Source organism: Podarcis bocagei (assembly GCF_964188305.1).
Source record: "Podarcis bocagei genome assembly, chromosome: 3".
NCBI classification, from domain to species: domain Eukaryota; kingdom Metazoa; phylum Chordata; class Lepidosauria; order Squamata; family Lacertidae; genus Podarcis; species Podarcis bocagei.
The window spans coordinates 11,824,880-11,852,280 of record NC_138127.1 but is presented as its reverse complement, the minus strand read 5'-3'; the positions used below and the strand labels follow the sequence as shown (position 1 = coordinate 11,852,280).

The 27,401-nt window shown below is 43.2% G+C and overlaps 2 protein-coding genes across 5 annotated transcripts in view; one reads left to right on the top strand and one right to left on the bottom strand.

Annotated features, from left to right (window-relative positions):
* Nucleotides 1-24,391, top strand: part of EIPR1 (EARP complex and GARP complex interacting protein 1) — a 66,450-nt gene extending 42,059 nt beyond the window's left edge. Inside the window, exons 5-11 of one of the 4 annotated variants that reach the window (XR_014006798.1) lie at nt 4,199-4,298; nt 6,499-6,635; nt 11,226-11,393; nt 13,249-13,413; nt 13,509-13,532; nt 19,758-19,823; nt 24,068-24,196. Coding sequence is in view for 2 of the 4 variants with exons in the window: in XM_081189177.1 (XP_081045303.1) it covers nt 4,199-4,298; nt 6,499-6,635; nt 11,226-11,393; nt 13,249-13,413; nt 13,509-13,532; nt 24,068-24,242 (769 nt within the window). In the remaining 2 variants the exon portion in view is untranslated. Of the gene's footprint in view, nt 1-4,198; nt 4,299-6,498; nt 6,636-11,225; nt 11,394-13,248; nt 13,414-13,508; nt 13,533-19,757; nt 19,824-24,067 lie in introns of all 4 variants that reach the window. The other 3 variants (XR_014006797.1, XM_081189177.1, XM_081189178.1) reach the window with 3 other exon arrangements.
* Nucleotides 1-27,401, bottom strand: part of TRAPPC12 (trafficking protein particle complex subunit 12) — a 227,915-nt gene that overhangs the window by 95,296 nt on the left and 105,218 nt on the right. The window lies entirely within an intron of this gene.

Sequence of the window (27,401 nt, the reverse complement as noted above, 5' to 3'; positions counted from 1 at the left end):
AGGCTTTCAGATAAATGTTCATTGTGTTTTAGGTAGAAATTGACCCGAAATGCTACTTGTCAATATGTCCATGCCCCACATGTGGAACCTAAAGAATTATAGCTAACAAAGTTATCTCAGTCCCTGAATATTTAACACAACATAGAGGGAAACGCCATAAATTTGTGCTAATAGGTTTTTTCTGTTTAGGAAGGTGTATCATTCTGGTACTCTATGCACAATCAGAAGCCGTCTGCTGAATAGACCAACAGCAACACGCACACACACATTGGGAGAGAGGGAGAATTGTGAAACATTGTCACATGAACCTAAAACCACCTTTCAATATGGCTAGTTCTAACCAGGGACCACAATTCAAATATGTTGTTCCTTTTAGGCAAGTTACCACCACCTCCCTACTCCTGCCTCCTCCACCTGCTCTGCCACTGCTGCACACCCTGCCACACCCACTGCTGGCAGAGAAGTGCCGCCGCCATCAGCACTGATTTTGGGCAAGATCGTGCTGATTTGGGGCGAGATTTCACCCCAAAACTCATTAGGCATTGTGCGCTCTGCAAGCTCTTGTATGATTTCAGGTGAAATCTTGCCCCAAATCAGCACTGCTGGCGGCACATCTCTGCCACTGGTGGAGGCAGTGGGGCACTTTGGGGCATGATGTTTGTAGGGTTTCTGCCGCCTGAAGCAGCTGCCCTACCATACCTAACAGTAGGCTCTGCTTGGCTGTAACGTTTCTGCAGCAAGAGTAGGTAATTGACACATCTTCAACCATTAGTAAAAGCAAAAAGTTTTCTCAGCTTGATGCAGGCTTTAAAAGTTTTTGAAACATGGTTAGGAGCAAGGAGCTTGCTGAAGATTAAAACAAAAAACATGAACCTTTCATGATAAGAGGTTAAAAATCAGCCTGTTTGGGGCACTATGCTTCTTTTTAAACAAAATTGTCACTTGGCTGCCAGCAGTTCATAGCGTGCATTGCAGACTTTGGTCTTCATGATTACAGTACCATAATTTACAAGAAGAGACTGGTTTAAGGGAATTATTTTATTTAAGGGGGGGGAGAACGGTAACCTTCATTTTCGCCATAAATCCTGCAATCGCATCTATAAAAGAGTGAGCTATGAGATCCAATAAAATGAATTAGTAATGAAATAAAATGTCCATCTCACAAGGACTGATGGAATACTGTTAGATGTTCTCAAGGTGTGTTCATTGAGTTATACTTCTTTCTAATTAGCACCCTTTCTGTCAGGTTACTAACACCTTCTTTCAGCTCATTGAAAATCAGAAATGCCAGTGATAATGTTCACTTTTTGAAAACTTTATAGATATCTTAATGTAAGTAAAAGGCAGTAGAATTAGCACCCATAGAAATGGCTTTTGAAAAAGGATTCCAATATCGGTAAATCATTAGAGCAAAATCTTTTTTACCATTCTTACCATACTTGGACCCTAACACTGAAATCGTATGCATGTTTGCTCAGAACTAAGTCCTATTGAGTTTAGTAGGACTTACTTCCAGTTAAGTGTGCATAGAATTGCAGCCTGAATTCCAGACAATTTGAAAATATATTTCTAGATGTTTAGCTCACCTTCCAGTGGTGATATCAAACAAACCCTGTCATGGATTGGAAACAAAAATACTTGTTTTCATATGCATAATATCGCTGAGCAAGGGATCACACTTCTTCAATAGGTGTTAAGCAATTGTAAATGGAAACATATGCGAAAGGTATTTTCTAAGTGCTCAGGAAGAAGGTTGACGCTTAAAGTGGGTAGTTGCTGACCTAAATAGTTCATAAAATAGTTCCCCCTCTCGTCTTCTTGAAGCTCTCTTCCTCATTTGGGTGCTACTGTTTTGCTTGTCTCTCTCAACTTTTTTTGTTTTTTTTTAAACAGTATAGGGTTGTGAATATATAAATCAGCAGTCTTTTAAAAAAATAGGCCAGGAATCAGATGTCTAACACAAATCCCTTGAGTGTTTTTTGTTACTTTGCATTGCCAATGAATATAACAGTTTCTTTTCTTGAGATGAAACTAAGGCAGCAAGCTCTTAATTATTCAGAGACTCTTTCCCCTTCAAATCATAAAATTGTAGCGTTGGAATGGACCGCGAGGGTCATCTAGTTCAACCCCCTGCAATGCAGAAATCTCAACTGACAGATGACCATCCAACCTCTGCTTAAAAACCTCTGGAAGGAGAGTCCACCACCTCCCAAGGGAGACCGTTCCACTTTTGAACAGCTCTTACTATCAGAAAGTTCTTCCAGATGTTTAGTCGGAATCTCCTTTTTGTAACTTGAATCCATTGATTCGGGTCCTAGCCTCCAGAGCAGGAGAAAACAAGCTTGCTCCATTTTCCACATGACAACCCTTTAGATCAGCCTTTCTCAACCCGTAGGTCCCCAGATGTTGTTGGACTACAACTCCCATCACCCTTAGCTAGCAAGGTCAGAGCTCAGGGATGATGGGAGTTGAAGTCCAACAACATCTGGGGACCCACAGGTTGAGAACCGCTGCTTTAGATATTTCAAGATGGCTATCATATATTCTTTTCCAGGTTAAACATACCCAATTCCCTCAACTGTTCCTCATAAGGCTTGGTTTCCATACCATTTATCATCTTGGTTGCCTTCATCTGCACACCTTCCAGCTTGTCAATATCCTTCTTCAATTGTGGTGCCCAGAATTGGACAAAGTACTCTAGGTGTGGTCTGACCAAGGCAAAATAGAGTGGTATCGGGACACTATACTTCGGTTGATGCAGCCTAGAATAGTATTAACCTTCTCTCTGCCCCCTCCCCACCGCTGCACCACACTGTTGATTCATGTTAAGCTTGTGGTTTACTAAGACCCCTAGATAGATCCTTTTCACATGTACTATTAGCAAGCCAGTTGTCCCACATCTTATATTTGTGTAGCTGGTTCTTACATTTGTCCCTATTGAAATTCATTTTCTTAGTTTGGGCCCAGTTCTCCAATCTGTTAAGGTCATATTGAATCCCAATTTCTGCCTTCTGTGGCATTTGCTACCCCTCCCAGTTTGGTGTCATCTACAAATTTGATGAGCATCCACTTAATACCTTTCGGCCCAAGACAAAATGTGGCACCCCACTTGTCACTTTTTTCTAGAATGATGAGGAACCATTAGTGAGTGCATGTCTGATTACCCTTAGCATTCCCTTGCCTGTGTATAATAATAATAATAATAAATAATAATAAATTTTATTTATACCCCGCCCTCCCCAGCCAAGGCCGAGCTCAGGGTGGCCAACAAGCAATAATAAAAACAAGTTGAATGAATACTACTTAAAAACAAGATTAAAATATAACATTGAAACATTAAAATGCAGCCTCATCACAGGAGGAGAAAGGAAAAAGGAAAGAGGGGGAGGGAATCAAATTGACTCCAATGAAACCCAAGAGAACATGATCATTTCCTCCCAAGGTTCCCAGTACTTTCACTTCGTCGAACTATTCCTCTCTGTTATTGAGGAACAAGTCCAAGAGAAAAAAAAAACCTTGTTGCATCTTCCACCTTCTGTTTCCAATATCTCCCAATTGTTGATAGTGATTGACTATGAAGACAAATCACATGTAGTTAAGGGCTTTGCTCAGGTAACTGAATACAAATATGAGTTAAAAGTATCTCCAACACAATGGGGTAAGGCTTACTTTATCTTCTCCACATGGCATAGTAAAGCCATCATAGGATGAAAATGATGTGATAGTCTGTTTCGGGTTCCACTACCTGGTGATGCATTCATGTTATTACAGGAGGGGTGGGCCTCCTAAAATAGGGACCCCATCTCCCATCATCTTCAGCCAGCATAAACATTGGTGAGGGGAAATCTAATCCAGCCACATCTGGAGGGTGGTAGGTGCCACACACCGCTAATGTGGTGCATTGCTTTTTACTTTATTCCAATAGCCACCTGTAAGTTGCTTTAAGAGTGCTTACTATAAAGTGGGACAAATAGCTTTTTAAGTAAGATATTTGATCTATTAAATGGTTTATGATTATGATTACACCAACAGGGTGCACAGTGCGGCACCAAACAACTGCAAAAAGACAGGGCCACTCGATAACGTCTTCTGCAGATTATAGTTAAGTGGAAGGTTATAAATGCACCCCCAGGGACTTGCATGTGTGTGCCTGTTTTGGATTGCTTAATGTGACGTTGTTGAATTTTTGTGTTTGCAGTGTTGCATGGGAGCCGATGGGAGATGGCAAAAGATTAATTTCTCTGGCTGATAATCACTTGCTTCTGTGGGATTTGCAAGAAAGCTCAAGCAAGGCAGTGGTAAGGAGTGTCACAATTTACAACGAGGCCTCATTTTGTGTGTTGTGGCATTACTTTTCTGTACATTTGTTTCCAAGCAGGTGTGTGTGTGTGTGTGTGTGTGTGTGTGTGTGTGTGTTGCTTCAAAGGAAAGTAAGTGTTTTAATACCTGGTGAGGAAAATCTTTCGACAGCCTTGAAACAATCTTCAGAAACCACACATTATTCACACCCACAGAAGAACAGTCATGATACTTCCTGTGTGAAGCCTTTGTTCATCCTTTTTGGCCTACGTCTCCCCTCTCCCCCCCATGTTGGTCAACCAGCCGGTTCCTTTTTGGCTGCTGCCATCAGTGTTCCCTCGAATTGACCAATATTCTACTCACTGCCTCCCTTGCCAACAGTTGGCCAACTCTTTCTAGAGCAAAGTCTGTTTGCATGCTGTGATCAACATTCTTGTCTGATTGAAGTGTCAGGTTTTTACAGACATGCTTAGCATTTCCTCCTTCTCCTCTTGCTCCCCCTGGGCTGCTCTGCCTCGCCTTGCTTTAAGGTTCTTTGAATGTTAATTAGGCTTTTCACTGTCCTAGGCAGTCTCTTTCGTTCATAATCTCAAAGTTACCATATTTCTCCTTAATTCCAATCTGTATCAAATATAAGCATTTCCTTTGGGAAGTTCTCCAGTCTGTCACAAGTCATACCACTTAATAGAAAGGGAATTTTCCTACTGAGCGATGAGTTCTTGGGCTCTCTCATTTACTTCGCTGGAATTTAGCTACAGAAATTCATCACTGTCGCATGCCTTTCATTAGCTGAGCTATTCCTGCAAATAAACATTGTCCACATTAACTCTTTCCTTGACTATGTCTGCACATGTCTAGGCAGTTGCTGTCTCTGTCAGTTGAGCTGTGGGCACTATACCATTTTTTGTAATAAAAAACAAAGCATTGCTCCAAAGTTACCCAGGTTCTATGCTGTGGACAGCGGACCTGTGACATTAAATAATTATGCAAATTAAGGTGATTTGCATGCATCTGGTTGTTCTGCATAATTCCTGCTCAGCTAATCATGAAGATGGGTGAAGATCTCTGTAGGGATACCTTCTAGTCATTGGACATTCTACCCAAACCACTACCACCCTGCTCCAGTTTATGAGTCACCTCAGGCATTTCCGGCATGTTCTTTTCCAAAATTAGCTTCACAAACAAAGAGTAGAAACATTTCTCTTACTATTGCTCCCTGCAGGTGTTCTGAAACTACATATAAAGGGGGAGGGGACAAATAGAATTTTAAGTAAGATATTTGATCTAATAAATGGTTTGTGATTATGATTACACCAATAGGGTGCACAGTGCAGCACCAAACAACTGGGATTTAAAGAGGAAGGAACTCTGATGGGATGGGGAAGGAGGCCATTTGATGAGGTACCAGGGGCTGCATAAAATGAGGTTGGAGGCCACAGGCTGGTCACCTATATTGTTAAGGAATACAGGTGTTTCAGGTCCTGTTTGTGTTCTAGGAAATGGAGCACAATCATCAGCTTGATACATTTTCCTTCATTTGTGCTTAGGGGCTATTCCATATTTGTGAACCTGTTCAGAAGAGGTGATGGTCCCTGAGACACAGTAGGAAAGGGGAGATTGGGAGCAGAGCCTAGAATTGTGTCTGCTTACACTGGAAAGAGAAGATCGAGTGGATTGTAAAGCACTGTTTATTTGAATGTGGGATTTCCCTAAGCTATAAGATGGGTTTTTAAAAACGGTGTCCGTGGTGCTGTAACCTTCTGTGTATGTAGGCTTATCCTAGCAATATCTGAAAAGACCCAGCATTGATAGAGGTAGCACAGGTGATCTTTTGACCAAACTCATCCATTTATCTGTAAGGGTTCCTCTCTCTTTTCTTTTTTTTCAAAGGTGATAATGAATTACCTTGTAAAATGTTATGAAATAAATAAATAAAATAAATAAATAAATAAATATATTTTTTATCTTATCCATCAATAATTGACAAACGTCGTTGTCTGTGCTAGGTAGAACCAAGTGTAACTCGCCAACAAGTCAGTGAGCCATGTTGCGAAATGAATATTATCGTCCGACACATGAATAATTCCCTGTTTTAAGTTTCAAGCTGTTCTGCTTGTTGCCTCTGAAGTGAGTTGCTCTGTACAGCTAGAGAGGCATTTCACACGAGAGTCACTCACTTGAGTTGTTTCTAACTCGCAGCTGTCAAATTCCGTCGCCTTGGAAGGAAAGGGACAGCTGAAGTTTACCTCCGGACGATGGAGTCCCCACCATAATTGCACTCAGGTTGCGACAGCAAACGACACTGCCATTCGAGGATGGGATATACGCACTATGACGTAAGGAGTGTGGTTTCTTCTTTCTGTCTATATCTGTATCTGTATAAAAGCTGTGTCTTTGTGGAAAGTTACTCTTCCAGCAGTGATTTTTTTATTTTAAGCAGGCTTCAAAAGTAGTCATTTCACTAGTTTACATGTCTAGTTTAGACGTCTGCCACGGATTCAATAAGCTATAAAGGGAAAGGTAAAGGGACCCCTGACCATTAGATCCAGTCATGACCGACTGCGGTTGCGGCGCTCATCTTGCTCTACTGGCCGAGGGAGCCGGCATACAGCTTCCGGGTCATGTGGCCAGCATGACTAAGCCGCTTCTGGCAAACCAGAGCAGCGCACGGAAACGCTGTTTACCTTCCCACCAGAGTGGTACCTATTTATCTACTTGCACTTCATGCTTTCGAACTGCTAGGTTGGCAGGAGCAGGGACTGAGCAACGGGAGCTCACCCTGTTGCGTGGATTCGAACCGCCAACCTTCTGATCAGCAAGTCCTAGGCTCTGTAGTTTAACCCACAGCGCCACCCGTGTCCCTTCAATAAGCTATAGCAGCAGCCTAAAGGATCCCTTTTCTTCACATCCAGTATGTACGGTATGTGAAAATCCTGCTGTTATTAAGCTACTGATAAAAAAACCCACCCCATTCATTTAAAATAGAGCTAGGTGTGGATGTTTTTAGAGCCAAGGTGGGGAAACGTTGGCTTTCCAGATGTTGTTGCTCTCCAGCTCCCATCAGTCTTTGCCAGCATGGCCAATGGTCATGAATGATCATGATGGAGGGCAACAGCTTCCCCATTCCTATCTTAGAATGTGCCAATGCCATTGAACTCAGCAGTCCAGTCCAGAGCAGAGCGACTTACCGTAGTTTTCTCACCATAGGACGCACTTTTTCCCTACTAAAAAGCAAGGGCAAATGTGTGTGCATCCTATGGAGCGAATGCAGGGGGGAGGCAGGCAGGAAAAGCCCCCAAGAGCCGCACACAAGCTCCGTGCACTCTTGCGGGCTTTTCCACAGGAGGGAGAAGACTGACTGGCCGCATCAGTCCCTTCTCCCACCTCCCAGAAAAGCCAGGAGAAGCCACGATCTCTTTAAAGGGGTTGCACGGCTTTTGCGGGCTTTTGCAAGAGGTGAGGGAATCCCCCCACCTTCCAGGAAAGCCAGGAAAGCCCTGCGCAGTGTCTCCCGGCAAGGAAACACTAAAGGGGAAGCCAAAACAGCGAGCGGGATCCATCCTGCGTCTCCCGGGAGGGAGAGGCTGCACGGGGCTAAAGGGGAAGCCAAAACAGCGAGCGGGATCCATCCTGTGTCTCCCGGGAGGGAGAGGCTGCACGGGGCTAAAGGGGAAGCCAAAACAGCGAGCGGGATCCATCCTGCTCACTGCCTTGGCTTGTGCCATAGCTGCGCGCAACCCCTCCGGCAGGGAGAGGCTGCACGGGGCTAAAGGGGAAACCAAAACAGCGAGCGGGATCCATCCTGCGTCTCCCGGGAGGGAGAGGCTGCACGGGGCTAAAGGGGAAGCCAAAACAGCGAGCGGGATCCATCCCGCCCGCTGCCTTGGCTTGCTCCATAGCTGCGCTCAACCCCTCCAGCAAGGAGAGGCTGCACGGGGCTAAAGGGGAAACCAAAACAGCGAGCGGGATCCATCCTGCGTCTCCCGGGAGGGAGAGGCTGCACGGGGCTAAAGGGGAATCCAAAACAGCGAGCGGGATCCATCCTGCGTCTCCCGGGAGGGAGAGGCTGCACGGGGCTAAAGGGGAATCCAAAACAGCGAGCGGGATCCATCCTGCGTCTCCCGGGAGGGAGAGGCTGCACGGGGCTAAAGGGGAATCCAAAACAGCGAGCGGGATCCATCCTGCTCACTGCCTTGGCTTGTGCCATAGCTGCGCGCAACCCCTCCGGCAGGGAGAGGTTGTGCGCAGCCTGTACGCTGCTCTTTGGGACTGGGGGGGGGAGCTTTTTTTCTTGATTTCCCCCCCTAAAAACTGGGTGCACCCTATGGTCCGGTGCGCCCTATGGTGTGAAAAATACAGTAAGTTTCCATTCTGGACTGTTACTTTAAAGCTGGCTGACTCTGGCATACTAATGATGCTTTTTCAAATTTTAGAGGGTTTTTTTAGGGGGCGGGCTGGAGGGGGAGATTAGCTAGGTCTGGAGTTTGCTCTGCTTTGTTTGAGGAGGGATGAATTTTAGGTTTCCATTTGATTTTGACAGTATCTTTAGAGATAATGCAGCAGCAGTTTCCAATCTATTGACAGTCAGTTGCCTGGCACAACGGTGCTTAGTATTGGGGCCGCAACGTATCAAAATTTTTGAATGCCAACAAACCTAAAGCTTCAATATAAGAAATATAGGACTCCTTTCCTGCTCTAGTTGTAATTTTGATAAGCAAAGGAGTGATGTTGTGCACATCTGTTGCCATGACAACAGAAGTCTGTGCAAGCTTTTTTAAGATACAGCTTATCCCCTTAGCACACAGTAATTTATCACTAGCCTCGGAAGACGGATGTCTTGTAATAACTTCTGCTGCCTTAAAGGGGGAGATGACTTTAAATTTGGTTTTATGTCTCCCGTGTGCTCATGGGTGCAGCACTATATTTCCATTGTTTCCAATTACATTCCTTTATACCCCAAAACTGATTAATTTGATTAGGAGAAGTTAAAAATATGTATTTAAATGCTTATAGTAATTCTCTCACTTTCCTCTTCTATTTTCTACAAGAATATGGGTTAAAACCTGACTTTGGGCTTCTACACTAGATCAGTATAAATTGCAATTGGACTCATGGCATGGCACCAGAAAAGTTCACAAATGTGTGTGCTCAAAGCTGATCATAGTGAGCTGAAGAGAAGCATTGTCTCTCTTAGCTTAATTTTACCTCAAAGGCTTTGCTGGACTAGAAAAGAAGCTTGAAAGCTGGGGACATAAGGCTGTGTTTGGAGCACCCTAAACCAAAGTCGAAGCTGGATGGAGTGTGTACATTTTTGGCGGTGGAGGACACATTACTAGCAGCTGAGCAGAAGGTGCTGCCTCCATTGCTGCGCCTACTCTTGCTTTTGACTCCACCTACTGGAACCTCAGAAGGTTGTCCATGTGGGAATATGACCTTTGGGTTCAAAGCGATTTCCTGACCCTCCAGGAAATCATGGTTCCTGCCTCCCTCTTGTCTCGTCTGCTACACCAAGGCCCGTTTAGCTTCTGGACTCCTGTAGCTACAAAGTGGTGACAGATTATAGCAGGGCTCGCCAGCCTTTTTTGAGCTGGGAGCCCATTTAGAAATCTGAGATACTCTCATGGGCGCCACAAAATGCCCTTATCCCTTTCCCCATGTTATACACCTGGTCATATGCTGAGATTTCCAGATGGAAACCGTATGGTTGTGCCACAGCCTGCTGAGATTCATCTTGCAACGTATGGGGGGAGGGCCTTATCTGTTGTGGCACCCAGTTTGTGGAATCCTCTTCCCTCCAAAATGAAGCAAGCCCTGACTTGATCAAGTTTTTGACCGCTGCTTAGAGACCATTTTATTCACCCAGGAATTTGCTGTTTATTCATGCTGAGCTTTTAGTAGAATCACTGTTTCTGCGGTGATTTTTATGTTTCGTTGCATTTTAATATGCATTGTTGTGAACTTCCCTGGTATTACCCAATGAAGGGGAATATAAATGTATAAATATGCAAATACACAAATAGATGAATGAATTTCAGAGAAGAAAATGTGGTGGCACTGTTTTAAGCAGATGGTCTCATGACCAGACAATAGTAGGCAATGCGGTCTACAATATACATTTCTTCACGTTCGTTTGGAATATATTGCCTGCAAAACTTAAGACATGCGCACAGCAGTTGTTTGTTTCTGGCCACATGCTCTTGGATGGCACATATTCCAAAAGCTGGAAGTTGAGGGGAACAGACATAACCAAGCTGATGGTAAAGTAATTATCGAACAATATGCTTATTTAGAGTCCGGGCCTGTAAGAGGTAGCTGTATGCAGTCCCTGTCCTACCTCAAATTCACTGGTACACCTCTGCCTTTTATCATATGTGAGTGGTGATTTGTGAGCTCACTAGATCATCCCAAATTTTCTTATGTGGAAGGTGGGCTTTGGCACTGGTATGAATCTCAGCGATGCTGCTGATGTGTTAGAGGACAAGATGGTGGCTTGATTCTAACGACAAGGCAGATGTTTCCCAGCACCAGCTGCCTGTGTGGCATTGGAGGTGATGCTGGTGTGTGTGTGTGTGAGTGTGAGTGAGAGAGAGAATGAGAATGAGAATGAGTATGAGTGACTGAAGCACCACTGTAATTATCTGTACATGTGCTGTGATGCCCTAAATCCAGTCTACTTGCCCCAGAATAACCTGGCTATTCACAGACATACCGTTCTAACCCCAGAAGTAATTTCAAAAGAGCAGAGCTGATATGCCAGCACTTGGCACCAAAGCAAACGCAGCAAGTTGCTGTTGTCCTAAATTGAAGCAAATTAATTTGCAGTGCAAACATGCCCCTTGTTTTCTATTAGCACTGTGGCTGGGCTTCGCTATTTGCCTTTTCTTGATGTGCCTCTTTTTTTTCTTTCCACCCCTTTCCTCCTGCAGTCAAATATATTGTATAGAAAATGCTCATGGACAGCTGGTGAGGGACCTAGATTTTAATCCCAACAAACAGTACTATCTGGCTAGCTGCGGAGATGACTGCAAGGTGAAATTCTGGGACACCAGAAACGTCAGTGAGCCAGTGAAGACACTGGAAGAGCATTCCCACTGGTAAAGTGAATTTATTTGGGTGAAGGATTTATCAAATTGAATCTGCTAATTGTTCTTTTCTGAAAACCATGCAAACAAGTTCAGCTGGTGCTGCAGATAATTTTTTTCTTTCTTTCCTCTAAGCAGAATACAGATATTTTTAATATTTTAAAAGCTAGCAAATGTTGATTTGTTTTCTAGGAAGGTATTGTCCTTACTGTAAAATAGTTTTAATGTGTTTCTACAGCAGAGATTAATGATTCCCTTTTGTTGAAGATTAATGTAGAAAGATTTCTATATAGCCAAGAGACAGAGTGCTGTTCAGATTTCATAGATTTTAGGGTGGCAGCGTCTGCGGCAAAATAATTCTGGGCCCTGAAGCGACTTCAGCACTGGCATCGAAGAGGCAACTTTGTGGAAACATCTTTATTTACTGAGGAGATTATTAAGCCATTAGAACAACAGAAAATCTGGAGACATTTGGTATTAACATGATATTCGAGAGCTCAGTTAATAGCGTTAATCCTCCCTTTGTCTTATGGACTATTTTAACCATACCCAGCACAGATTTGGGGTAATTTTGGGCTCAGTTTATCACATTAATAAATAATCCATGTTTTGCTTATGGGGGAATGCTTTGTCTTCGTAATATCTGCATGCTGTATTTAAACAATAAGCAAAAACTTCCATTGCAGGATTTGGGCTTTTGGGTCTCCCCCTCCTTACAACTTGTTGGTCGGCTCTGTAAAGAACTGGCCTTGCAAAGTGAAATAAAAAGTTTTTAAAAGTAGGAGCAAAAGATAAGGCTTTTGTTAATCCCCCTCCTAGGCTTCATCCAGGTACTGACGTGAATTGCTTTTGCTAATTGCCTCCAGGGCAACTGCAGTGCATTAATGCCCAGTTGCCCAGTCCCAGACAGAAATAACATTGTAGAGCTATTGCTGTGCTTACCCAATACATCAGGAAAGGCAGCAATGCTATCCGGCCCAGGAAAAAGAACAACGTGTGTTTATTTCTCTAGGCTGGTAGGAGCAGAGAGTTACATTGGACTGAAATGTGCAGCCCTTCCATGAACAAAAGGAGTTACTCTATTTTGGGAAAGGATTTGATCCAATAGGGTCTTCCATTCACAGTATAGGGAGGAAGGGAGGTAGGAGAGATGACTTGCTGATATCCACTCCCCTTGTCGCCAGCAGGAGCATTCCAGATCTCTCACAGATCTCTGGATCCAGTGGTTTTGGGACAAGCAACTGGGCTGACATTGTACTACAAGCTGGAGTTGCACTTCTCGGATTAGCACAGCCAGTGTATTCAGCTTACTGATGCTCAGCTATCTCTCAGTACAGAGATAGGAAACCTGTAGCCCTCAGATATTGCTGGACTCCAACTCCCATCACCCCTAAACTTTGGCCATACTCGCTGGGGCTGATGGGAATTGGAGTCTGGGGGATTGCCACTATCTCATCCTTGCAACCTGCGCCTCTGATTCTCAACACGGTTCTCAAGCACTTTATTAGAGAGGCAATATCAGTGGCATTTTATTGTTGCTGTTCAAAACTCACTATATGTCTTTCACCCCATGACTGAAACGTCCCATACATGTTTTTCGGTTGCATTGGACAATAGCCAATATTTTTACACCGTAAGCACAATTCTCCTTCCAAACACAGAGGTTCCTTCTATTTGTAGAGTAGAAAAGTTGGTATACTGTCCACAGCCTTCAATATATAGACTTGTTTGATAGCAGGTAATAGATTTCAGCAATCCATCGATGGAAACTGACTTGTCATTTTGAAAGCTGTACAACATGCTTTTATCTGCGTCCTTTAGGTAGTGGTTCAACTGGTTGATTCTGTGGTGGGGTTGATGTTTTCAGGGTCTGGAACGTCCGCTACAATCATTCCCATGACCAATTAGTGCTGACAGGCAGCAGTGACAGCAGAGTCATCCTTTCCAACATGGTATCCATTTCTTCTGAACCTTTTGGGCACCTGGTCGATGATGATGAACTTAGCGACCAGGAAGACCACCAGGAGGACAAGTAAGAAAATACTTTGCTCTTAATTAACAGACATAACATTTTGTGTGAGGTCTAGCGCTCACTTAGTTTGATGAAATGTTCTTTACTGATTGTAGGGTTTTTGTGTACACACCTAAACGGTAAGTAGCTCAACCTCTGAATTCATTAGCTTTCATACGGTTGTGGACGGGCACTTTTCTTGAGGTTTATTCCTTTCCCCCCGAAACACACATTCTGAAGTTATATGGTAGCACTGGTTTGCATCTAAAGCCCATGGAAGTCAAAAGGAGGCCAATGGCTTCCATGGGCCTGCATATTACACAGAAGGAGGAAAGGTTTTTCATTTTCCATGGAACTGTTTCTTTGTGACATGGGTTGGATGGGCATTTCAGGAGAAGAGCAAATTATATTTCCGCACCAGCTAAAATACTGGTGGCCTCTTGAAAAACTGGCACCAACATTAAAACCACACAAAAATATTTCAGTGGGCTTCTGATGCTTCCTTTTGCACTGCTCTGAGGACTCCTGGGATTTTCGGGTAGCATGGGTGTGCATGTTTAGAACTGGAGAAGGGCACCAGCAGATTGTGCCTGCAGAAGCTTTTATTTTATGACTATTTCCCATTTTAAGTCACTAATGCACCCCAAGTGTGTGTGTGTGTGTGTGTGTGTGTGTAATCAACTTATGGAGAGTATCACTTCCTGACTTTATTATTAGCAACTACACAATATTAGCAAAACGCAATGTTTGTTTGGAGAAGCTTCATTCTAAGCTATTTAATAGTTTCCTCCCAGTTCTATAAAAACGATAGACGTCTTAATCTCTTCAAAAGAATATGTGCAGATGTAAAATGTGTAGGGGGACATGTGTGTGACCCCCTCCCCCAGTTTCCAGTGGTGCACCCACTCCATCCCCACCTTTCTATCTAAACAAGAAAGCCTGAAGAGGATTTCCAACTGCATTTGGCTGATAATACAGCCTTCCTCATCATGGGTGGCTTCTAAGCATGTTTGGCCACACACATGCCAACCCTCCCTTCAGACCTTTCCCCCACAGCATGGAAAGGTTGGGGGCAGAGTGGATGGGGATGTTGGGAGTGGAGGTTAAAAAGAAAGAAAGAGTAAAGGACCACTGGTTGGTTAAGTCCAGTCAAAGGCGACTATGGGGTACGGCACTCAGCTCGCTTTTCAGGCTGAGAGAGCCGGCATTTGTCCACAGACAGCTTTCCAGGTCATGTGGGCAGCATGACCAAACTGCTTCTGGCACAACGGGTCACCGTTGACGAGTGCCAGAGTGCACAGAAACGCTGTTTAGCTTCCTGCCACAGCGGTGCCTATTTATCTACTCGCACTGGTGTGCTTTTGAACTGCTAGGATGGAGGAAGCTGGGACAGAGCAACGGGAGCTCACCCTGTTGTGTGGATTCGAACCGCCAACCTTCCGAGCCCAAGAGGCTCAGTGGTTTAGACCACAGTGCCACCCACATGGGGGTGGAGCATGCACTTTGTGCCCACACAAATTATTTTGAATGCATGAAGGAGGCTTGTGCATCTCCCAGCTTGTTGCTTATGTGAACATTTTTTATAAAATAGGACTCCCCCCCCATCTCTTGCCATTTTTAAACACCCCACTTCTCTCCTGTTCACCCATGGATATGGTAAACAATTGTTCTCCTCTCATTTATCATAGGCTTTTAAATAATGGAAATCTACTGCTGCATTCACCACCTCCTTCTTGCTCACTATCCTAAACCTGTTTCTTTAGACTTTCTTCATGTCGTTTACCTTCCACAGACCCGTTGTCATCCTTGTGGTTTCCCTGTGAATCCTTTCCAAATTGTCAACCACCTCCTTGAACTGCCGCTCTTCTCCAAACTGCAGTACTTCAGATGATGCTTAACTAGCGATAAGCGGAGCAATGTTATCAGCCTTGGGAAGCAACGCTTCTGTCATAGCTGCACAAATAGAATAGCATTGGCCTTTTGTGCTGCAGCATCGCATTTTTGACACGCTTGGTTCATTATCCACCCTTAAGCGCTAACTCTTTCTCAGAAGCGCAGCTTCCTAGGCAGTCATCTTTTCTTCTTGAACGTTTGGATCATCTTTGCTGCGGTGACATTTAACATCTTTTCATGTTGGCTGCCTCCTTGTAGCCATGGAGCTAGTTCTTATCTTTTATCTTTTAGTCTGTTCTCCAGGAGCTTTGCAGCCCCTCCCAGATTTTAAGCCATTCATTGATGGAAGAGTTCGTTATTTGTGGCATTCATAGCCCACTGTTCCTCCAAATTTTGTTTAGCAACAGTAAAATATGTAATTCCGAAGACATAAAATAAGGCAATTCATGATCTATCAAATAAACATGTTTTGTTTATTTGGTCACCAGAGAAGAGGCGAGATGGACCTCCTTTAGGAAGACACCCTGGAGTAGCTGCTTTAAAAAAATCCTCTCTTGATTGCCTGCCAACTGCACTCCAGGTATTGGCAAGACACACGCAAAAAGCATTCCCCAATTATTTTTAAAACTCGGTGGGTTCGTATGTTTCAAATACTCCGTCCCCAAGTTGTGTTGGGCTTCTTTTAAAAAAATGTTTTTTATTGGTGTTTCACTTAATACAAACAAACAAAATGCAGTAAAATTCAACAATCATTTACCCACATTCTTTCCCCACACTCTGCTGAGCATTGACTTCCTTCCCTCCCTTCAAGAGGTTTTCTTATGTCAGTTACTTTTCCACAGTTTCTTATTGTATCCAATTCTATCTACGTCGTAATATTTATTTCAGTCCTGCCAGAGTCTTCAGATTTCTACAGTTATTATTTATGTACTCCATAAATTTATTCCAATCTTTTTGGAATTTTGCTTCTTCCTGATTTCGGATTCTACAGGTCAATTTTGCTAGTTCTGCATAATCAACCATCTTCGTCTGCCACTCTTCTATTGTTGGTAATTTTGGTACTTTCCATTTTTGGGCTAACAAAGTTCTGGCAGCAGTCATAGCATACATAAATAAATAACCTTTGATCTGCTTTTTTCTATTTCCTCTCCTATCAAGCCTAGCAAGAAAGCTTCCGGCTTTTTTGGGAAAGTGTATTTAAATATCTTTTTCAATTCATTATAAATCTGTTCCCAAAACTGTTTCATTTTCTCACATGTCCACCACATGTGATAAAAATCCCCATCTTTATCTGTGCATTTCCAACGTGTCTTACTACTCATCCTGTACATTCTCACCAGTTTAACAGGTGTCAAATACCAGCGATACAACATTTTCATTATATTCTCTCTTAAGGTGGTACATGCTGTAAATTTTATACTCTCATTCCACAGTTTTACCCAGGCATCATACTCCAATGTTATACCCCAAAATCCATTATCCATGGGTTTTAAGTTGTGTTGGGCTTTGAACATCCTAACCAGCTCTTTGAATTGTGCCCAGAAGCAGACAGTCAGCCAGCGAAGGTTTTTAACATGGGAATCACAAGTTTCCTATCACCAGTATTGTCCACAGTCTGGCTGCAGCAATACAAACCAGTTGCAGTTTCCAGGCAGTCCCTAAAGGTAGCTCCGACTGAAGTGTATTATGGCAGTCTAAATGACATATAAGTGGGACATGGGATGCCATGGCCAAATCTGGCATCTCCAGGAACAGGCAAAGTTGGTGCACTAAGTTTAGCTCTGCCAATGCATTCCTGAACACAACCAAAACCTGGACATCCAGGTTCAGGGCCGAACCCAGGAAAACAACTGGAAAACTGAACCGGACCGCTTTGCATTGTGACGTTTTGTTGCATTTAATGGAATAAAAGGTCTTCCCTGCAAGCCTTTTCAGAATAGGACTGACTTAAATGTCAACATATAGTATATTGTAGTGCTGAGATCCAATTAGAATTAGGAGTAGGATGTGATTTGACATGGGTTTAATTTGAATATTCCGATGTTCATGCCTTTTATGGATTAAATTGAAAATCTTAACTTCTTCAGAAGCTGGAAAGAGATGATTCTTCAGGTTACTGCCTGAAGGTTTTGTTTGGCGTAACTTTTTTGGGAGTTGCATGGGCCTCGTACGTGGCAATGAACCGCTTGTTAAATGATCCTGTTAAAATACTTGCTCTACAAATGCAAGAGCCACAGCTGTTCAGTTCTCTGGTGTAGTCAAGCACCCAGTTGACATTAGCTTTCTAGGCAATCTAGCAATGCAGTTCAGCATCTTCTCAATGTAGATAAGAGCATTTGTGGATTTTGCTACATTTTATCCTCGTAACAACTCTGTGAAAGGAGATTAGACACAGAGAGAATGAAGTTGTGACTCCCATGGTTGAGAAGGCCAGTTCTCCCCCAAAAGATCTTCATTATTTCTGCGATAAAGAATCTCCATATCAAAACACTAGCACTTCCTTTATTCACATAGTGTCCGATTCCATGCAGGAAACACACACACTTCTATACTTACCACGGGATTCAGTATGCTGAGAACCTCAAGCTGGTTTTAAAAAAAAACTGAAACAAGTTTCTAGACCTTAATACACTGTGAAATCCAGGACCCTCAAGTGTGGGTGGTAGCAATACTGTAGTTCTTTCCCCCTTCCCAATATTACCAGAAGCAGAATGAAATAATAATAATAATAATAATAATAATAATAATAATAATAATAATAATAATAATAATAATTTATTTATTTATTTATTTATATATATCCCGCCCATCTGACTGGGCTTCCCCAGCCACTCTGAGTAGCTTCCAACAAAATATTAAAATACAGTAATGCATCAAACATTAAAAGCTTCCCTAAACAGGACTGCCTTCAGATGTCTTCTAAAAGTCTGGTAGTTGTTGTTCTCTTTGACATCTGGTGGGAGGGCGTTCCACAGGGCAGGTGCCACTACCAAGAAGGCCCTCTGCCTTGTTCCCTGTAACTTGGCTCCTCGCAGTGAGGGAACCACCAGAAGGCCCTCGGCGCTGGACTTCAGTGTCCGGGTAGAACGATGGGTGTGGAGACGCTCCTTCAGATATACAGATATATAAATATACAGATATGCTTAACTTGAATAACTTATGCAGGTTGCAGAATCCAGCTTTTATTAACATTTTTTAAATTAAAAAAATAACATAGTGTAGGCTTAGAGTTATAACAGGATTGTATAAGCAGAATATAGTATAGACAGGAAAAACATGATTAACATGACAGTAATGGCTAGTTAGGCAGTTTTCCAGCTGAAACTGCTGGCCACTACTGTCTTGCAATTGTGGGAGGAAGTGGATTCCTGTCCTTAACAGAAACCAACAGGAGATGGCAGTGTAGGCAGGTGTCTCAGTCAGTGTTATGCAGGATGTGGTTCCTGATTGGTTAGACACCCCAACTGACATTCAGGGCCAGCGAATCAGCAACAGTACACTTGCATGGACCAACTGAGACACCTCTTGTTTGTTTCTGGTAAGGACAGGAATTTCTCTCCCTTGATTGCTTGCAGACAGCGTGTTTTGCCAACTGCTCCTCTGTTTAGGCATAGTTCTAAAACTTCCCCTGGATCAAGAATTGCATATGAAATGCCGCTCTTATTTGTGTGCCGTATGAGATGAAGTTGCACTAAAGGAGTTTAACATTATTTAAATGTGAATTATGTCCCTGTTTATTGGTATGCTGTTGTTTATTAATTCTCATTCGGTTCAGATCTGGATACTAGTGCTTAGCAAATTCAGCAATTCATTCCAAAATCCATATTAAGACTTTAATAGGCCAAACAGTATGTCAGAAAACAATGTGCAAACTTCTGAGTTCTTCAAGACTCTTCATCGGGCTAGATGATAAACAGCAAGAGCAGGGAGCAAAAAGTTTTTTGATGGCGCAGCCATGCAGTCTGCTTCTGGTCATAATCTGAAAACAGTCTTTGAAGCATTGCAGAACTCATGTTGCAAACACTTACAACTGCAGAGTAACTCCTATAAAATAAATATGATAAATATTTTAACTTGAGGAATATTTTAATATGCTATTTGTGTGCACTCATATAATATCCTTCAGGAAACTGTCAAATCATCCTTGCCTATTGAGAGAACAGTATAAATGTTGGTTTCCAAATATATATTTTTCTATGATGACTTGCATGGCAGAATCAGAAAAACACACTTTATCTCATTTCAAGGTGTGTGTATTTTTTCTTAAAGAAACTACCCTCCAGCAGTGAGCAAGCATTGTAATGTTTTATAAATCTCTCATATGGGCACATAGAATACAGTGTACATTTATGGTCATTTATCTTTAAAAAAAAGTTGAAAAAGATATTGAAAGGCAACTGAAATTATCAAGGGCTCAGTGCATCTGCTTATGAATAAAGCCTGAATAGTTTGAAGTGTTGTTTTTTTATTAGTTTACAGAGGTAAACTGAGTTGACATATGATAGATGACCTTATTGAGGATTTTCATGGATGAAAAGGTGAGGTAAAATATGTATTCCAATAGTTGACTACTGGCTTAATTCTTGTTGGTTTTTTGTTGTTGTTTTCTTTAAAGAAAGAAATAGACAAGGCCTTATCCTCCACTGAACATTAGCTGTGGGTTTGTATCTAATGGTCTTGCTTAGCAGCGAGTAAGACTTCTGTCAGCAGAAATGATAGGGAAGTAATTTTTGGCAATTTCCTCTTCCTCCCAGTAGCCCCTTGCAACCCTCCCACCATCTCTAGAGAGCCCCTCATATATATAAAACTTTGTCTACTGTTGGTATGAAATCTTGAGCCTACCTACCACCACCCACCATGGTCACCTGCGGGCCACGAGAGGGTGGGATCCAGATGCAATTCCTGGCTAGGCTGGTAGAGCTTTCTCGGGCTTGTCATTCAAGTAGCATATTACTGCCTAATAATAATAATAATAATAATAATTTATTATTTGTACCCCGCCCATCTGGCTGGGTTTCATCAGCCACTCTGGGTGGCTTCCAACAAAGAATAAAAATACATTAAAATGTCACACATTAAAAACTTCCCTGAACAGGGCTGCCTTCAGATGTCTTCTGAATGTCAGGTAGTTGTTTATCTCTTTGACATCTGATGGGAGGACATTCCACGAGGCGGGCGCCACTACCAAGAAGGCCCTCTGCCTGGTTCCCTGTAGCTTTGCTTCTTGCAATGAGGGAACTGCCAGAAGGTCCTTGGCGCTGGACCTCAGCGTCCAGGCAGAACGATGGGGTTGGAGACGCTCCTTCAGGTATACTGGGCCGAGGCTGTTTAGGGTTTTAACACCTTAAAGGTGTTATGCATTGCGGTGCCAGAAGGGGAAACTCTGATTGCCCTGTCCCAGTTTTGCGGCTTCTTAAATAAACTTTTCATCAGGCTTATTTGCATGCCATTATCGTTCTGCCAAGAGAAAAATCATAGGTTGCCACTCTGTTCCATCAGCAGCGAGGTTCTGAAGCTTAGGCAACATTTGGCAGAAAATAAGCCCTTTGTGTCTTCCTGAAGTGCAGTCTTGTGTGGTCTTCACTTGAAAAAAAGAAAGAAAGAAGGGGGCAGGGAGAGGCTTCTTCACCATTCTGCCTGCTACCAGCATACTTTAATCCCCAAAGGGAAATTCAGCAAAAGACAGAACAATTTGAGAGGACTATAAATAGCCGAGTGGAGCAGATAATGCACAACCGTGATCTCTCTGCTAAGGTGGTATATCATTCTTTAGCATACATCTCTTCACCACTTAATTGTTTAATTGTTACACAAAACATTTGTGCATCCAATTGTGCATTGCATCTGGCCTGAAGGAAGTGGGGGGCGAGCCAGCAGCTTTCTTTGTTGCCTGTTTATCGAACCCCAGGTTAACCCGAGCTCCTGGTTAACTGAAAGTCGGCCATGTCCCCTGATAGGGGCGTGTGCCATCCATTCCTCCCTTGCTTATTCGGAGACGTCTGAAATCTCTGGGATAATGGAGTCTGAGATAAGTGGGTGAGCACCGCGTGAGGCACATAGCCGTCTGGGGACGTGACCAACTTTTCACGTCAGCCAGGTGCGTCTGCTGAGGAGCAGATCTGGAAATGGTGTGTGGGAGAAGACTAAATAGACGTAGCCTCCAGGAAAAGAAAAGAAAAAGTATTTTGTTAAAAAAAAAAAAGCATAACTGATTTTCTCTCACGTGCATACTTAACATTCATGCTGCTCCTTGTTCTGCTGCATAGCTACTACACTCAGATTATTTTATTTGGTTCTTGATGCCAAGCATCAGAAACCACAGCGAAGCGTCAGTGTTCTAGCTTTGCCGTTCAACAACAGGGATGCGATTTCAGTTTTAGCCTTCCGTTTGCAACTTGGCTGTTGTGGCTGACTAAGCAGCCGTCGTACCTCCTAATGCCTTCCAGCAGCACAAACAGGATGTTGAGTTATGTCAGGGACTGGCTGGCTGAATGAGGTGGGCACCCCCTGCCCTAGAGCCCCCCCCCCCGGATGACACAGAAGATGACATAGACCCCGGATGGTGGTGGTGGGACACTGGAGAGCAGTATGGGGAAGGGACAAGGTGGAAAGTGCTAGAAGCAGGAGGTATGAGCGATCAAGCAGGGGTCAGAAGAAGGAGGCCATTCTACGATAGGCTGAGAGTCACCGTGTGAGTGCAGACTCCAATACAGAGGAGTCAGTTTGCCCTTGCTACCCAGCAGGAGGACAGTCCCAGTCCTGCTGTCTCTCCTCCCCCTCCGACACCCTGATCAAGTAAGAGTCCTGCATGTTCAGGAATTTGTTGTTTTTATTCTTGAGGCGAACTAGCTGCAAGGTTGCCTTGGGTTCTCTTTATCCCTCCTCTTTGTTGTAGAAACTGATTTAAATTTATGCATTCTGTGTTTTTATATTCTGATTTTATCCTGTGAACTGCCCTGAGACCTGTGTGTGTAGGGCGGTATATAAATTTATTAAATAATAATGTTGCTGAGCAATGGGTTACGCAGGCTGAGAGCAGGAGCCCACTCCCTTGGCGCAAATCATATAATAAGCAGCACATTCCTTCTGTGCAATATGTAACTGGGCATTCTGTGCTAAAAATCCACATACGTACTCTGTCTTCCACATTTTTGCTTGAGAGGGCACTTCCAAAACATCCCAAGTAAATGAAAATACAGTATCCACTTCCTAATATATTTTGCACTGTTAGCTTCATGAGAATGTCTTAGTCTTGACGTTCCATCCCAATATCCTCTTCATCATATTTTCTGCATCTCGTAATGAAAATACCTATATTCATTGCTTAGCCTTCGTTTCAGGGTACCAACGTTATTTGCCAGTGTGGCAGCCAGTGAGCACCTCCAGTTTTTCTCTTGACTAATCGTTCAGATCAGGTGAACTTCACATCACCTGGTATTGACCTATTGTACCAACATCCATTTTTGAACATCTTCTGTGGAAGGAAGGAGCACTAAAATACCCTGTATTTTAGCTCTTTCGGAGACGCAACCTGGGAACTTTTTAAAACAACGTTTTCCAGAAAGAGAGAGAAGGGGGTTGAGGAGAAGGAGAGAAAGAAAGCTGATCTTCCTTAATGAATGTGTTAGCCAGCTCTTAGCTCCTTACACACCTCCCAGGCTTGTGCCCTGGGGAAGTCAGGGCTGGTTCAGCTGCAGGTCAGCATGGAGACTCAGAGACGAGCCGTAAAGTTGATTTTTTATTCAAGGAAATAGAATACAAACAGCGAAACTTACGGGGCAAGTAAGTTGCCCCAGTAAATCAGTTGCCAGAATTGACCATCTGTGCCTCTCACTTTCCCCTAAGTCTCCTCCCTATCCAGCTGTTTTCCCTGCAGTCTTAAACTCCAATGGGGAGAGCCCCCCCCCCTGCAACCTCTGGACTCGTCGTTCTGCTACATGCAAAAGTCTCCGAGTCCTTAGAGACAAGGGGGAAGGGGAGCTGAATACAGTAGGACCAGCAGGCTCCTGTGATCTGTTGCAGCCTCAGCCTCCACTTCCTCAGCTTCCTGTCTTACATCTGCTGTGCTTTCTGCCTCTTCCTCTCTCTCACACAAGCCTGTTGCTTGTTCGGCATCCAACCATTCTGTCCCCCTCCCCAATTCTCTGTCCTGTCTTCAGTGTCCTACCACTACTTCCCTGGCTCTGAGCCTTCCTCTTCTGAGGCATTTTTTGGGGGGTGTTCCAGCTGGAGCCTCCCACCACTCCTTATCGTCTAGCCCAGTGGTGGCCAAAAGTGGCGCTCCAGCTGTTTTGGACTACAACTCCCATCATCCCTAGCTAACAGGACCAGTGGTCAGGGATGATGGGCATTGTAGTCCCAAAACAGCTGGAGGGCCAAGTTTGGCCACCACTGGTCTAGCCCAGACCCTTATACCTCGGTACTGCTAACACAGTGGTTGGAGGTGCTCTCCATTGCCTCTCAAGACAGGCAGATACTAACATCTTAGCTCTTGTAGGTACGCTCATCATTCTGTAGTTAAGAGTGGCCGTGTGTGTAGCATCACTGGAAAATTGATGTGAAGACATCTGCAGCGACTCCTCAGGTGTTATGAGTATGACATTATTTCTGCTAAATTTGTTCCTCTAGCTTCTTCTCCCGCCCTAAACCTGCACAATTGAGGAGGAGCTTTACAACACACAAACACACACACACACACACACACACACTCACACTCCTCTTTATATTTCAGAGTTGCTCCAATCACTTGCTTTTTTTCCCTTTTCCTCTTTTTAAATTCTAGGATTAAAGAACCACTTCAGGACAGCATAATAGCTACCTACGAAGAACATGAAGACAGTGTCTATGCGGTGGAATGGTCTTCAGCCGACCCATGGCTATTTGCCTCGTTAAGTTATGATGGACGGCTTGTTATTAACAGAGTTCCCAGAGCTCTTAAATACCACATACTGTTATAAATCTGTTCACATTTCTTCAGCTTCATTATCTCAATATTGGCTGATAATTGGAAATACTCCATTTCTCAAATAAGTGTCATGAAAGGAATATCAACCCTTTTCCCTCTAGTGTAAATATTTGAAAATTAAAAGAACTGCTATGAAAATCACTTTTTAAAAACTGTTTTTCTTGTTTTGCAGCTGACATTACACACACACACAAATGAAGAGACTATTGCTATCCAATTTCCTTATATGATCTGTGTTGTCCTATATGAATTAGTTGAACCCAAAGGGAGCATCTACCCATTATTTTTTAAAAATATTTAGGGAAACAAATGGAATATTGCCAATACACTCACACCAAAGTAGACTATTTCAGTTTCACTTAAGTGTTTCCATAGTGGAGGTTTGTGGTAGAACCAAAACGTGTCTTAAAACATTTCTGTCTCTTAAATAGACATAGGCTGTGTTTGCATTTAATACTAAACTTTAGTTTAGTCAGTAGTCAGTGTGGCTGAGCCATCCGCAGATATGATAGCCTTCTTCAAATATGTCAAGGGCTCCCACATGGAAGATGGAACAAGCTTGTTTTCTCCTGGCTCTGGAGGGTTGGGCTCGAACCACTGGCTTCAAGTTACAAGAAAGGAGATTCCGACTAAACACCAGGAAGAACTTTCTGACAGTAAGAGCTGTTTGACAGTGAAATGGACTCATCATCATCATCAAACCTTTATTGGCATCACATACAAACATTCAGAATAAATAGGCCAGTGCGATCTCGTCGCCATTTCAACAGTACAGTCATTTGCCAAAGGGAAGAAGAGGCGAGCAATCTATTTCATCTCTGTGGGTCTCCAGCAAGGGCAGGATCCTGTTAGCAACAAAAAAAATCAAATAGAGGAACTTAGCTACTGTCTTGGTGAGCTCCTGGTCTCTCCCCCGTATAACCTCTGTCTCTGGTTTCCATGTTGGAATACATAGATGGTCTAGAAATTGTTGGCGGAGATCATCATACATTTTACATTTAAGGGCCACGTGAGCTAGAGTTTCCACCAGGTGGGCCTCACATGGGCAGATCCTATCTCCTTCTGCCATGGACTTCTTCTGGAGGTTATGAACTCTCCTTCCTTGGAGGTTTTTAAGCAGAGGTTGTATGGCCATCAGGGATGCTTTAGTTGAGATTCCTGCATTAGAGGGGCTTGGACTAGATAAGATTCTATGATTCTATGATCTGTGTTATGTTAACGTGTTTCAGTTATTGCACAACAGGAAGTGCAGGGGCCACAAGGCCTAGGAAATAATTCCACTAGCTTTGGGAGGGGAAGATGAATATGGATCCATAATTCCTGCTGTTGCTATAGTGACAGCTTTGGCTTCTGTTGAAAGGGCCTGCCTATTCCTAACCTTTGTCTCTACCCAGCAGCTGGATCGAAATGTGATTTTTCATGTGTGTATGCTGTTCCCAGTATGTAATGATATTACAAAATTGTATTTGTAGGGCCTGGGAAAAGGGAGGTGGACAGGGAAAGCCCATTAAAAAAACACACCCCAAAGCTGGATTTTATTCTTGACCAACTAATAAGTACAGATTCATACGGTCCATGGTGGGTATTTTTCTGCCTCTATTTTAATAATTCCTGCACTTCCTGAAAGATTAGCTATCGCCCTTGGAGCTTTCCCTTCAAGGGTTGGTATCATGTCCATTTCATACCTGATCAGGCTGATGCTTCATGTGAGCGGACGGCGTGAGCTCTCCTTGGCTTCAGCCATAAACCTTTGCTAATGAAGAAATGAGTTTTGAAATAGTGGGTTTAAAAAAGAAAGTTGGTGAGTTTTATTTTCACTTTAACATACCTAAGCTTTACACCGTTGAATTGATTTTACCTGTTAAAAGTTATCTGGCTTAGCTAATTTCACTATGGACTCACGTGGAAGGAGTGAGGTACCCGTCATATATTGAAAACAATGTTATAGGTAGATATAGTAATAGGGTTATAGAACTAATTTTCTAATTTGCTGGCAAGAAGCTGGACTGAGGATCCCCCTATGATCAAACAAACCCATAGAGCCTGGACCCCAGTTTATCACTGTACCTTCATCTGTCCACATGGATAGTAGGCTCAGGAAGCAGATGAAATGCAGTACCTTTGCCAGAGCTGCTGCCAGTCAGATTAGACAGTATTGGGTTTGATGGACAGATAAGGCAACTTCCTATGTTGAGTGAAATGGAAGCATGCTGAACTTATGGCATGGGGTTTGTTCAGATATAAATAAATTGTGGTTGCACTAACCATAGTTTAGACTCTTAAACCATGCTTCTTAAACCAAGGCAGAGGGACTTCTCGGCAGCGGCACCCTCCCTGTGGAACGCCCTCCCACCAGATGTCAAAGAGAACAACAACTACCAGACTTTTAGAAGACATCTGAAGGCAGCCCTGTTTAGGGAAGCTTTTAATGTTTGATGTATTACAGTATTTTAATATTTCTTGGGAAGCTGCCCAGAGTGGCTGGGGAAGGCCAGCCAGATGGGCGGGGTATAAATAATAAAATTATTATTATTATTATTATTATTATTATTATTATTATTATTATTATTAGGTCCAGATTTATAGGCAAAGTATATTTTCTGTAATTTCCTTCCTCCTCATACCTTCCATGAGAATTTCTGGATGCTAAGTCAGACAGTGGCCTCTAAGGGTTAAGCACCTTCCCAAACCATGAGTTCAGATGTATCATCATATGACAATTTAATGAAACTAGTTTTCAAACCAGCTTCAGGCTCCCAATTTCAAATCCTCATTTGTTGGCCACTGGCGAACCACATTTTGCCAGACGGTGTTGGTTTAGACATTACGACAAACCATAGTTTTGTGTGCTAAAGCATGGTTTGGTGTTGCCTCGTTCCTGCACTAACGGTCTTTTTCATTCTTTGTGCATATATTCCATCCACCTTAAAAAGAAGGCCTCCTTAAGTCTAATATGCCAACTCTTGCAGCTTACTGTTCTGTGACTATTGGTTCATCCTAATAAACTGGGCATCGTGTATTGCTGCATCTTAGGGAAGCATGTGGGTGTTTGATGGGGCAGTGCAGCTGCCTGCAGCTTTGGATTCACCTGGGGGATATGGCTACAGGCTCTCCTTTTGGGTGTGACTGTTGGTGCAAACATTGTGAGCCC